The 12,500-nt window shown below is 42.5% G+C and overlaps 1 protein-coding gene across 1 annotated transcript in view; it reads left to right on the top strand.

The window, feature by feature from the left end:
• The window catches only part of Chp1 (calcineurin like EF-hand protein 1), a 39,189-nt gene that overhangs the window by 5,899 nt on the left and 20,790 nt on the right, over nucleotides 1-12,500 (top strand). The window contains exon 2 of the mRNA XM_021156091.2: nucleotides 7,189-7,261. Within this exon, the coding sequence (XP_021011750.1) occupies nucleotides 7,189-7,261 (73 nt within the window). The remainder of the gene's footprint in view (nucleotides 1-7,188; nucleotides 7,262-12,500) is intronic.

Below are 12,500 nucleotides of genomic sequence, written 5' to 3' on the forward strand. Positions count from 1 at the left end.
AGCCCTGGCTGTCCTGGCACTCACTTTGTAGACCAGGCTGGCCTCGAACTCAGAAATCCGCCTGCCTCTGCCTCCCGAGTGCTGGGATTAAAGGTGTGCAACACCACGGCCGGCTTCTGGCAAAACTCTTAAAGTAAAAATAAATATTAAAAATATACAATCTCAAACAACAATAACTAAACAAAGAGGAGTGACAATCACCAAACAAAACAAACAAACAAACAAAAAACCCAAAAGAATTCAACTTTCAAATATACAGGAAAGTTGATAGTAAATGAGCACTGGTGTTCATTCCTGTCTAATACATGCATTGTTACAGCTTTGCCATGCTTGCTTTATTTATCTTTTTGTTCATTAATCTGTTTATTTTGTGCAAGTGTTTGAACCTAGAATCTTGCTTTTATGTATGCTTTGAGAGGTTTGCACCTATGAGTGCTAGCTACCTCCTGTTCTGCCTCTTTTTTTTGGTGGGGATGGGGTTGGGGGCTGGGTCTTACTATGTAACCCTGGGTGACCTGAAACTCACTAGCCAAGCTGGTGTTGAACTCACAATATCAACTATTTGGAAGTTGTAGAAAATTTACTCTTACTTACTTTCGTGTGTTATGTAGGAAGAGGGAAACATGTAACGGGATCGCCACAGTGCTGCCGTCACTCCTGAGAGAGTAGATAGTCATTTCCTATTAGCTACTGTTAAGTAATATTCAGTTTACCCTTTTTTGAGAAGATCCATTTTGTTTGTGGTTTGGTTCGACTTGTTCTGTTGTTGGGATGCTGTTGGAAGCCATTGCTTGAGCCTGCTCTGAAGCACTTTGCTGAGGGCTATCCTCTGCTTGTTTTAGAAAACACAGTGTTTGATCTCTTTGAATTATTTTTTGTTTGTTTGTTTGTTTTGTTTTTGTTTTTCAAGATAGGGTTTCTCTGTATATCTCTAGCTGTCCTGGAACTTGCTCTTTAGACCAGGCTGACTTTGAACTCAGAGATCTACCTGTTGCTGCCTCCTGAGTTCTGGGATTAAAGGTGGCATGTGCCACCAATCACCTGATGGTCTCTGTTAATTCTTAAGAGGATAGGTTAGACCTTGAAGTTATTATGTTGGGAAAATGTCAGGGTATGAAACATTAAAAGTGCAGGCTCCACTCTGCAGTGTATCCCCAGAGCTGCTGTTGCCTGCAGTTGTGCACTTTAACCCAGCTTGTCTTGTTCATTAAGGTTAGGATAAAAGCCATGACAAAGTAACTTGGCCTATCTCCTTTAACTTTACATGCTCCCCCCAACAGCCCACCTTGGTGATTAGTACCTTTTTGAAATACCTTCCCATCCTGAGAAAGAGGCAGATTTGATACACAGCTCTGAACTCAAGGTTAGCAGGGTTTTTTCAGTCTTTCAGTATAAAATAAGTAGTTGTTCAGCAGAGTAGACTACAGCTTCATTCAAGACATGTCCCTATTCACAGTCTATTATAAGGGAAACTGTTAACTCCTGAGATTTCCAAGAAAGTTACCAGTGTTAGATGCCTGACTGGCTAGCTTTGTTCCTTCGGCGAGTTTGTTTTTACTGAAAGAATGTCCTGCCTTTATCCTTGGCAGTTCTAATACTTTTGTGTGTGTGGACAGTGTAGTTCCTTGAAGGGTAGATTGAAGCCCAGTGTGTAGGTCCATGTATATAATACTAACACTCTGGAGACTGAGGCAAGCTTACAAGAATGAGGCTAGCCTGTGCTGTAGAATGAGTTGAAGGTCAGCTCTAGACTTTGGTTCACTTTGGAGGTTGCTGTGGTCATCTAATAGTGTTTTTGTTTTTGTTTGATTTTTCAAGACAGGGTTTCTCTGTGTAGCCCTAGCTGACCTGGAATTGTCTCTATAGACCAGGCTAGCCTGGAACTCAGAGATCCACCTATCTCTGCCTCCCAAAGTACTATACTAGATTGTAGCAGAATTTTCCCCCAATTAATTTCAATATTAATACAAGAAGCCTGTGATTGGACAGGGGAAAGGAAGGCAGAGCTAAGAGTTTCAGAGACAGGCACAGGAAGAGAGGAGGAGGAAGAGGAGGAAGAAGAGGAGAGAAGATGGATGGAGAAAAGGACGAACCGTATCCACAGGACTTTATATAGGCACAGGTAGCTATGAGTATCACAAAAGGAAAGAGTGATTGGAATAACTTGTCTACTCTAGGTGGGCTGCTTGTATCATTATCAGTTGACTCTGAAATTATTGTGTGGGCGTCTTGTGAATTGAGAATTCATTGATATTTAAAACTGACTGATAATTATAAGCTTGTAGAGTTTTTTTTTCTTTTTCTTTTTTCTTTTTTTTTTTAAAGATTTATTTATTACATGTAAGTACACTGTAGCTGTCTTCAGACACTCCAGAAGAGGGAGTCATCTCATTTGGAAAAGCAGTCGGGTGCTCTTACCCACTGAGACATCTTACCAGCCTGCTTCTAGAGTTTTGATTTACTGGTTAAGGGGATTTGTGACAGCTGCAGGGGGCGGATGGCTGGGAAGGTACAAGTGGCTCTGAGGCAGGCGAACTGGAGCTGGGAAGAATGTTGCCTGGGGCTAGCCATGGAGGTGGGAAGACCGCCTGGACAGAGAGAGCAGCCACTTTAGTACGAGATGGTGCCTTTTTAAATATTTTCCGCTACACTGGCTCATTTATTAGGTTTTTTGTTTTTTGTTTTTCCCTTGGAGACAGGGTTTCTATGTGTAGCCTTGGCTATTCTGAAACCTGCTAGGTAGACTAGGCTGGCCTCCAGCTCATAGAAATCTGTTTGTAGTGAGCTCCAGGCTTCTGACTAGTTCCATATTCCAATGCTGATGTGCAGACTAGCCTGTATAGTACTGCTGTGTGGGTGCTGGGAATTGAACCTGTGTCCTCTGGAAGAACAGCCAGTGAAGTTAACTGCTGAGCCATCTCTCTAGCCCCTTAACAGCTTAATTTTCAACTAGTAATTCATAGTCTTTCATAGTTGTACAGAGTATTTTAAAAATTCATAAAAATATATTTAGCCAGACGTGGTGGCGCACGCCTTTGATCCCAGTACTTGGGAGGCAGAGGCAGGTGGATTTCTGAGTTCCAGGCCACCCTGGTCTACAAAGTGAGTTCCAGGACAGCCAGGGCTACACAGAGAAACCCTGTCTCGAAAAAAAATATATATATATTTATTTTTTATTGTATTTCTGTGTCTGTGCAAGTGATTGCTGGTACAGAGGTATTGAATTCCCCAAGTACTGGACCTACAGGCAGTTGTGAGCTGCCTAACATGGGTGCTAGGAACCAAACTCAGGCCTTCTGGCAGAGCAGGAAGCATTCAACCACTGAGCCACCTTTTGAATCCTGGCACTGGATTCAGTACCAATAAACAGTACTGGAATTAAAGGCGTGCAAAAGTGTACCACTTCCTCCCAGTCATTTATTAGCTTTAAGAGTTGGGTTAGCCTGTGACATTTACCTTAACTCAAAAATTCTATAAATTGGACTGGAGAGATGGGTCAGTGGTTAAGAGCACAGTTTACTCTTCCAAAGGTCCCAGGTTCAGTTCCCATCACCCACATGGCAGTTCGCAGTTTTCTATAATTCCAGTGCCAGGAGATCCAACACCCTCATATAGGCAAAACTCTAATGCACATTAAATAAAAAAACTAAATAAATATTTTTTAAATATTGTATAAAACTCTACTCACATACACATACACAAACACACACACAAGAAATGTCTAGTAAGGGTCATAAACTGTTTATTTCATGACTCTGGCATAGGAGATTGGGGACTTGGGTGTTAGGAAGCAACGTTGTGTATTGTTTAATTTACATTTCATCACGTATATACTCTTAATATATAAATATACATCATTAATACATTAAGATTAACAAAAAGAAAAATATAATTTAATAATTTTTCATCTTAAAAAAACCCAGCTGGGCAGTGGTGGCGCACGCCTTTAATCCCAGCACTTGAGAGGCAGAGGCAGGTGGATTTCTGAGTTCGAGGCCAGCCAGGGCTACACAGAGAAACCCTGTCTTGAAAAAAACCAAATAAATAAATAAATAAATAAATAAATAAATAAATAAATACATCCTTCAGGGGCTAGAGGAGATGGCTCAGTGGGTAAGAGCATGTGCTCTGCAAGCAGGACCCCAGTACAGATGGCAGGCCCAGAGGAAGGCAGGCTCAGATTGCCAGCCCAGAGGAAGGCCGGCTAGTCTGCACTTCAACACTGGGACATGGAGCTGGTCAGATGCCTGTTGCTTACTAGTCAGACAGACAGCCTAACCATAATGTGAGCTTCCAGTTTGGTGAGAGCTCAGTTTCAAGGCAGGCAGTTGGAGGGTGATAGAGGAAGACACCTCAAGTCCCACTCTGGCTTCTGCATGTGTGTGCATGGGTTCAAGCATTCTCACATACACTATACAATACCATACATACATACAGAGAGACTACCATAAAATACTCAAAACCAGGATTCAAAAGATGGCTCAGTGGCTGAATGCATCCTGCTCTGCCAGAAGGCCTGAGTTTGGTTCCTAGCACCCATGTTAGGCAGCTCACAACTGCCTGTAGCTCCAGTACCTGGGGAATTCAATACCTCTGGCTTCTGAGGGTACCAGCAATCACTTGCACAGACACAGAAACACAATAAAAATAAATATATTTTAAAATATTTTAAAAGTACTTCGCACCAATATGAAATGAATTACTTGATAGTTAAAAGACTGTGAATTACTTAATTGAAAATTAAGCCGGCTCAGCAATTAACTATAGTGGCTGCTCTTCCAGAGAACCCAGGTTAAATTCCCAGCATCCCACAGCAGCTTAAAATCGTCTTTAACTCCTGTTCCAGGGGATCAGACACCCTCATACAGACATACGTGCAGGCAAAACACCAATGTATAAAAAATTATTTTAAAAAATTAAAAAGAGAAAATTAAGCTGTTGGATCTAAAGTACACAAATGAATGATACTAGGTGGTCTATTAAAGAAATGAAAAGAAACAATGTTGAGATGGAAAACACAGGTTTCTTTTTCAAGACTTTTTGGGAAATGTAGTTATTCTTTAACTGACTTAATTTTGCTCAACTGAGGAATTCATTACAAAAGTACCTTTGGAGGCCAGATGCCAGGCTGGGATAAATTGGTCAGATTCCTAAAGAAAGTAGCTGTCACTGGCCCGCCAAGAAGAAGGTTGTGAGCAGTTATTATGGCAGTATGAGCTGTCCCCCCAGGCTCCTGTGTAGGCATGAGGTGGTGATGATAGCTAATTTGGTGTGCTTTCCCAGCGCAGACACTTTGCTGAGCATTTTCCTTCCACTCCTCACAGTCCCATTGACTTAGCCCCTTGGCTCCATGAGTGGAATCAGACTCTGGCTACCTGGCTATCACAAGTGTCTATTCTTTGCAAAGCTGTGTGTACCTGTGTGGCTGGCAGCAGTCTCCACCTGCGGCCTTTAGTAGCCAAACTCCTGTTTGTTCTGCCTAGATGGGAGGAGTTGTGCCTCCCAGGGTTTGTTTAGATATTAGAGCCCCTTTCATGGATGAACCTAATGCCAGATCACAGCTGCCCTAGTGCGTCCTCTGTGCCCCACCGTTCACTTCCTGTTTTACTTCCTGCCTTGTTTACTTTGTTTCCTCTTCCGCATACAGCAGGTATGTTGTGTTGCTTGAGCTAGGGGAAGGCAACCTTCAGATCCACACTTCCTTAATCTTTACCGCCTCACAGGTGCGGCTGAGACACTTTGGACTTGTTCCCCGCTGTGGGGTTGTCATATTTTCTACTGTGGTTACTCTGTGTTTTCCTCTTGCCTCTAATCTGCCAGGAGACTAAACTGTTCCCCAGAAGTGCCTTTCGCACTTTCAGGCTTGTTTTGTACATCTGCAATTATAAACTGCTTCTAGTTGTTACCGTGCTGGAGTTGACTGTGCTAATCCAGACTAAGCAGCCACTAGGTTCTCTTGTAGAGGTCACAGCATGGTCACTTTGTTACATTAAACAAATTGATTCCATGTGTAGGATCTGTCACCCAGTTAAGTCCTAATGAGGAGGTGATGCTGTGGGTGTTTGGTGCAGAAGGAGACAAGACGTTAAAACAGAATTGTTTGATGTGCCACACCATTTAGTTCAGCATTAAGTTACTTGCTCAGAAATTCCAGTCTGAAGAGCCAAACTAATGAATAGGTTTGAGGTTTTGTTTTTGTTTTTCCCTCTGTCTTTTAGCTTTATTGGGGGTGGGGAGCGAGAGAGATCTGCTAGGGAGCAGACAGAGTCTCACTCATACTTTTAAACAGGTGCTCTTCAACTGACCTGTGCCTTCACCCCAGTACTAAAAGAAGTTCTCCAATTCCTATTGGTTTTTTTGTTTTATTTTGTTTGGTTGGTTGGTTGGTTTTGGTTTTTCGAGACAGGATTTCTCTGTGTAGCCCTGGCTGTCCTGGAACTCACTCTGTAGACCAGGCTGGCCTCGAACTCTTCTGTCCGCCTGCCTCTGCCTCCCGAGTGCTGGGACTAAAGGTTTGTGCCACCATATCCGGCAATTATTATTGTTTTGTTTTTTTTTTTTCTTTCAAGACAGGGTTTCTCTGTATATCCCTGGTTTTCCTGAACTCACTCTGTAGACCAGGCTGGCCTCGAACTTAGAAATCCTCCTGCCTCTGCCTCTCAAGTGCTGGGATCAAAGGCGTGCACCACCACGCCCAGCTGTTTTGTGTTTTTAAAGCTGTGTATGTATGTGTGTGTGTGTGTGTGTGTGTAATGAATTCAGATCGTCATGCATGTGAAGCAGAGCTCTACCATTGAGCTGCATTCCTAGCCAATACATTCTTAGTTATTCATGTATGTATGTATGTATGTATTATGTGAGTACATTGTTGCTATCTTCAGACACACCAGAAGGTGGTATCTGATCCCATTACAGATGGTTGGGAGCCACCAAGTGGTTGCTGGAATTTGAACTCCGGACTTTGGAAGAGCAGCCAGTGCTCTTAACCACTCAGCCATCTTTCCAGCCCTACACTTCATTTTTTAAGAGCCAGTTTTCATTGATTTAGTTTCTTCTCTTTAATTTTTAAAAATTTGCTGTTTTGACACTTGCACAGCTCCCCATCTCCCTCACAGTGAAGCATGCAGTAGCTGTGGGTGTAGTATGAATGTCTATTTCTTCAACTGGGACTGATTTTCTGCTCTTCAGTTTCCCACAGTCAGATCACGCGCCTGTACAGCCGCTTCACCAGCCTGGACAAAGGGGAGAACGGGACTCTCAGGTGAGTACTTCCCTCCCTCCCTCTCTCTTTCCCTCCCTTCCTTTCTTCCTTCTTTCCCAGACCAGGATCTCTAGGAGCTATATTCCAAGGGTAGCCACGCTGTGGGCTGTCTGTATTCCAAGGATGGGCATACTAGGAATCTTGCATTTGGAGAGCAGAGACCATTTGGCCATGGTGTCTATACATCATTGGTATGTGTGTGTGTGTGTGTGTATGTGTATGTGTGTGTGTGTATTATGTGCATGTATATATGCATATATATATATTTGCATATTTAATTTATTTAATTTTTTTCTTTGTTCATTGGTGTTTTGTCTACATGTATACCTGTGTGAGGCTATCAGAAGTCGTGGAAACTGGAATTAGAGAGAGGTGTGAGCTGCCATGTGGTTGCTAGGTATTGAACCTGGGTCTTCTGGAAGAGTAGTCAGTGCCCTTAATCACTGAGCCATCTCTCTAGTCCTGATAATTTTCTTGTTGTTGTTTTGGTTTTCAAGAAATGAGGGTTTCTCAGTGTATCCCTGGAACTCTGTAGATCAGGCTGGCCTAGAACTCAAGAGATCTACTTGCCTTTGTCTCCCCAGTGTTGGGATTAAAGATGTGCACCACCACAGCTGGATCTTCTTGGAGTGTTTCTTATCATTTTGTTAGACAAGAGGAACTATATTTTGATGAGTGTATTATAGGCTCTGTATTATAGGACGAATTATATAATAATTTTTGCTGCATTAAATAATCCAGATCCTAGTAAACTTTATCATCTTAATCAATTATGATTGATAAAAGAAATCTGTTTTCTTTTTTTTTTTTTTAAAGACTTATTTTATGTATATGAGTACACTGTGGCTGTCTTCAGACACACCAGAAGAGGGCATCAGATTCCATTACAGATGGTTGTGAGCCACCATATGGTTGCTGGGAATTGAACTCAGGACCTCTGGAAGGGCAGTCAGTGCTCTTAACCGCTGAGCCATCTCTCCAGCCCAGAAATCCATTTTCTTTTTTCTTTTTTTTTTTTTTTTAAGATTTATTTATTATTATACATAAGTTCACTGTAGCTGACTTCAGATGCACCAGAAGAGGGTGTCAGATCTCATTATGGGTGGTTGTGAGCCACCATGTGGTTGCTGGGATTTGAACTCAGGACCTTCGGAAGAGCAATCAGTGCCCTTACCTGCTGAGCCATCTCACCAGCCCCAGAAATCCATTTTCTAATTGATCAAGGAAGATTAAATCCGGAGGTACTGTTCTAAGGCACTGCACTCTGGATACTAGGCCAGTTTCTATTTGTTACCAGATGTGGTGGAGATGAGTTAGCTCAGTTCATTGACCGTGTAAAGTTTAAACCACAACAGGAAGTGTGTGAAGTGAGTAGAATAGGAATGTTTCATAAACTGTCATCATAGCATTTAGTGTGAAGAGGATAGAATGTGTGTTGTCTTCTCCTAATAAACTTGGAGGTGGGAATGAGAAACACTAAAGTTTCTGAAGTTTTTAATGTATTTTTTTACATTTATTGTGTGGGGGTGGTCGGTGTTGGAGGGGGCATGGAGAGGAGCCATAGGACAACTTGTGGGAGCGATGTAGATGGCCCAGTAGTTAAGGTTCAACTCAGCACCCACATGGCAGCTTACCACTGTCTGTAACTCCAGTTCTAGGACATCTGACATCCTCATACAGGCAAAACTCTAATGCACATTAAAAAACTAATAGTAATTGAAAACTTCATTTTGTGGGGCATTGTGGCAACAGCATTTAATTCTAGCACACATTAGGTAGAGCTAGGAAGGTAAGAATTTGAGGCTGTCCTGAGTTACACATACTAAGTTATGCTGTCTTCTAAAAATAATTGTATTTTGGGCTAGTGAAATGTCTCAGCAGGTGAGGTACTTGCTCTTATCACCTGAATTTGATTCCTGGAACAAGTGGTGGAAGGAGGGAACTGACTTCTCTAAGTTGTCTCTGAGCTCTGCCCTCGGTATCCACATACAGACATGCACTCATCAATAGATGAATATGTGTTTTGTTTTGTTTTAAAGCAGAATTTGATCCAGACATGGTAGTACAAAGTTGTAATCCCATCGCTTATGACGATGCAGCAGGAAGATTAGGATTTGAGGTCAACCAGGGCCTGGCCCTGAGTGTCACAGGGACAACAGTTTGCCTACTAGAGTGAAGCATGCTACAATCTTAGCATTTTGGAGGTACGAGGCAGGAGGATGGTGTCTGGCCAAGAATAGCCTGAGTCGTATGAAACCTTGTCTTTTAAAAAAAGTAAAAGGAGGATCTGGGGAGATGGATCAGCAGTTAAGAGTGTTTACTTCCAAGTGTGTGGCTCACACCTTTAATCCTAGCACTCAGGAAGTAGAGGCAGGCAGATCTTTGTGAGTTTGAGGACAGCTTGCTCAAATCTAGTTCTAGGACAGCCAAGGCTACACACACACACACACACACACACACAGAGGTGCTGGAGAAACGACTTAGTGGTTAAAAGCACTAACTACACTTCCAGAGGGTTCAGATTCTGCCCAGCACTCACAGGGCAGCTCATCACCACCTGCTCATGCCTGTTCCAGTTGAACCTGACCTTCTTCTGGCCTCCTCAGGCACTAAGCACAAACATGGTACTCAGACATACATGCAGGCAAAACACTCATACACATAAGATAATTTTTAAAACTTAGTGTTTTAATGAAGTACTATCTCATAGCAGTCTATTTCAGATGTGTCTACATTCTATATAGTTGATGTATGCTATCCTTTACAGCAATTTTGCAGTCTAAAGTCATGTACAGAGTTTACACATTTATCTCTTGTTGTTGTTTGTTTGTTTGTTTTTACATGTATTTACTTGTGTGTGCAGAGGTTAGAAGACAAAGGAGTTAGCGCTCTGGAGCTAGAGAGATGACTCAGCAACTAAGAGCACATGTTGCTCTTGTAGAGGACCTGGGTTAGATTTCCAGAACCTACATGGTGGCTCATAACCATCGGTAACTCCAGTTCCAGGGGATCTAATGCTCTTTTCTGATCTCAGGTGCCAGGCATGCAAGTGGTACACATACAAGCATGTAGGTAAAACACAAAGTAAAACAAACCAAGAAGGGTCGCATCCCTGCCACCATGTGGGTATGGGAAAGTAAACCAAGTCTTAGTGGCAAATGCCCTATGTGATGACTCTTTTCTTGTATGTTTTGTTGTTATGTCCCCCCACTCCGTGTGTGTAACTGTGGATATGCATGGATTTATGTGTGGATGTGCATACACTTCTTTGTATGCCGATGTAGAATTCATAGGCCATAGGTTCACATTGGGTATCTTCTTAACTCTCTTTGTTTTTATTTTATTTTTTATACAGAGTTCTTACTACTTAGCCTTGGCTGGCCTGGAACTCACTATGTAGACTAGACTGGCGTCTGCCTGTATCCTTAATGCTGTGGATTAAGGCATGAGCTATCTGTCCCAGACAGTAGTTGTTTTGTTTTGTTTGTTTGTTTTTTGACACAGGGTTTCTCTTTGTAGCCCTGGCTGCCTGGATCTCACTCTGTAGGCCAGGTTGGCCTTGAACTCAGATCTGCCTGCTTCTGTCTTCTGAGGGCTGGGATTAAAGGCATGCACCATGATTGCCTGTCAGTCTTAATTTTTAATATAAGGTCTTGATGTAAAATTCATCAATTCTGCTAAGCTGACTGGACAGTAAACTGCAGGTATCTACTTTTTCCATCTCCGCAGTGCTGGGATTACAGATGTGCACTGCCATATCTGGCTTTTTTCCACGGGTGCTGGGGATCTGAGCTCAGGTTCTTAGACGTGTGAGGCAAGCACTTGAATGACATAATCATCTTACAGTCCCTGTTGTTCTGTTTGGCTGCCCTTCAGCTTATTACCTGACCAAGGATGCCTGAGAACTTCAGGTCCTCTTACCTTTGCCTTCCCTTGTGGAGACTTCAGGCCTGCCCTGTTGCACCCAGTTTATGTCGTGTTGGGATTGAATCCATGATTTCTTGCATCTGTACAAGCACTCTACCAACCGGGCTGCATCCGAAGCTCCGCTCCCACAGTCCTTCAGTCTCTTTTGATCCGTAGCAGTCTTCTCTACCTTTTGGGTTGGGTTGTGCTAGGGATCGCCTTCGTCTGCTGAGGAGATGCTCCACCAACGATAGAAGCCTTAACTCTTCCCTAACCCTCCATGACACTGATACTTTTGAAAAGTAAATCATAGACAGTTTTGTGTTCCTCACATAGGATATCCAAGAAGTTTTAGAGAAATACTGAGCAGTTTTTAAAACAGCAATGTTCAAAAAGTTTAATATGGGCTAGGGTATGGTAGTAAATGCCTGTAATCCCAGGGACAGAGGCAGGGAAACCATGTGTTCCAGCCTGGCCTGCACCACAGAGGAAGGTCAAGGCCAGCCTGGGCAGCCATGCCATAATAAGATTTTTTTTTTAAAGAAGATTTATTTTTATTTAAATAAGTACACTGTAGCTGTATATTCAGACACACCAGAGAGAGCATCAGATCCCATCACAGATGGTTGTGAACCACCAGGTGGTTGCTGGGAATTGAACTCAGGACCTCTGGAAGTGCTTTTAACCGCTGAGCCATTTCTCTAGACCAAGATGTGTCTTAAATAACAGTTTAATATATGGGAAACTTTTTCTTTTTAACAAGAAATACATTTTGACTTAAAGTCTTAGATTTAAAGCATTTCTGCTTTTTAGTGTGACAAAGGCAAGTTCCTTTGCCTAATCCAATTTCTTCAGCTCTTACAAGGGCAGAGATAAAGCATGCCATACAAGAACAGAGCGGTACTGTATCACTTGAGGTTGGAGCAGCACAAGATGTATGTATGAAGAATGTATCACCGCCTTTGTGTTATGTGAAGCTGATTGCTCTTACCATGTTCAAGGTTAAATCTGCTTCATTTCTTGTCAGTGAAAGGATTCTTTCCCTGTCTCTGTTCCTGCCTCCCTCCATCCTCTTTTTCTTTCTTTCTATTTATTTGTTAGCTTTTTGGGAAACTATGGAAGGGTCTTAACTATAATCCAAACTCTGCTAGAACTTGATTATAGGTCAGCCTGGCCTCTGTGCCCTGCTAGTAGGCTTCTTGAGTGGAAACAGTCTCTTAAGAATTTCTTACATTTCCTCTGGGCAGTGGTGGCACTCGCCTGTAATCCCAGCACTTGGGAGGCAGAGGCAGGTGGATTTCTGAGTTTGAGGACAGCAAAGGCTACACAGAGA

The sequence above is a fragment of the Mus caroli genome, chromosome 2 (assembly GCF_900094665.2).
Source record: "Mus caroli chromosome 2, CAROLI_EIJ_v1.1, whole genome shotgun sequence".
Lineage (NCBI taxonomy): Eukaryota > Metazoa > Chordata > Mammalia > Rodentia > Muridae > Mus > Mus caroli.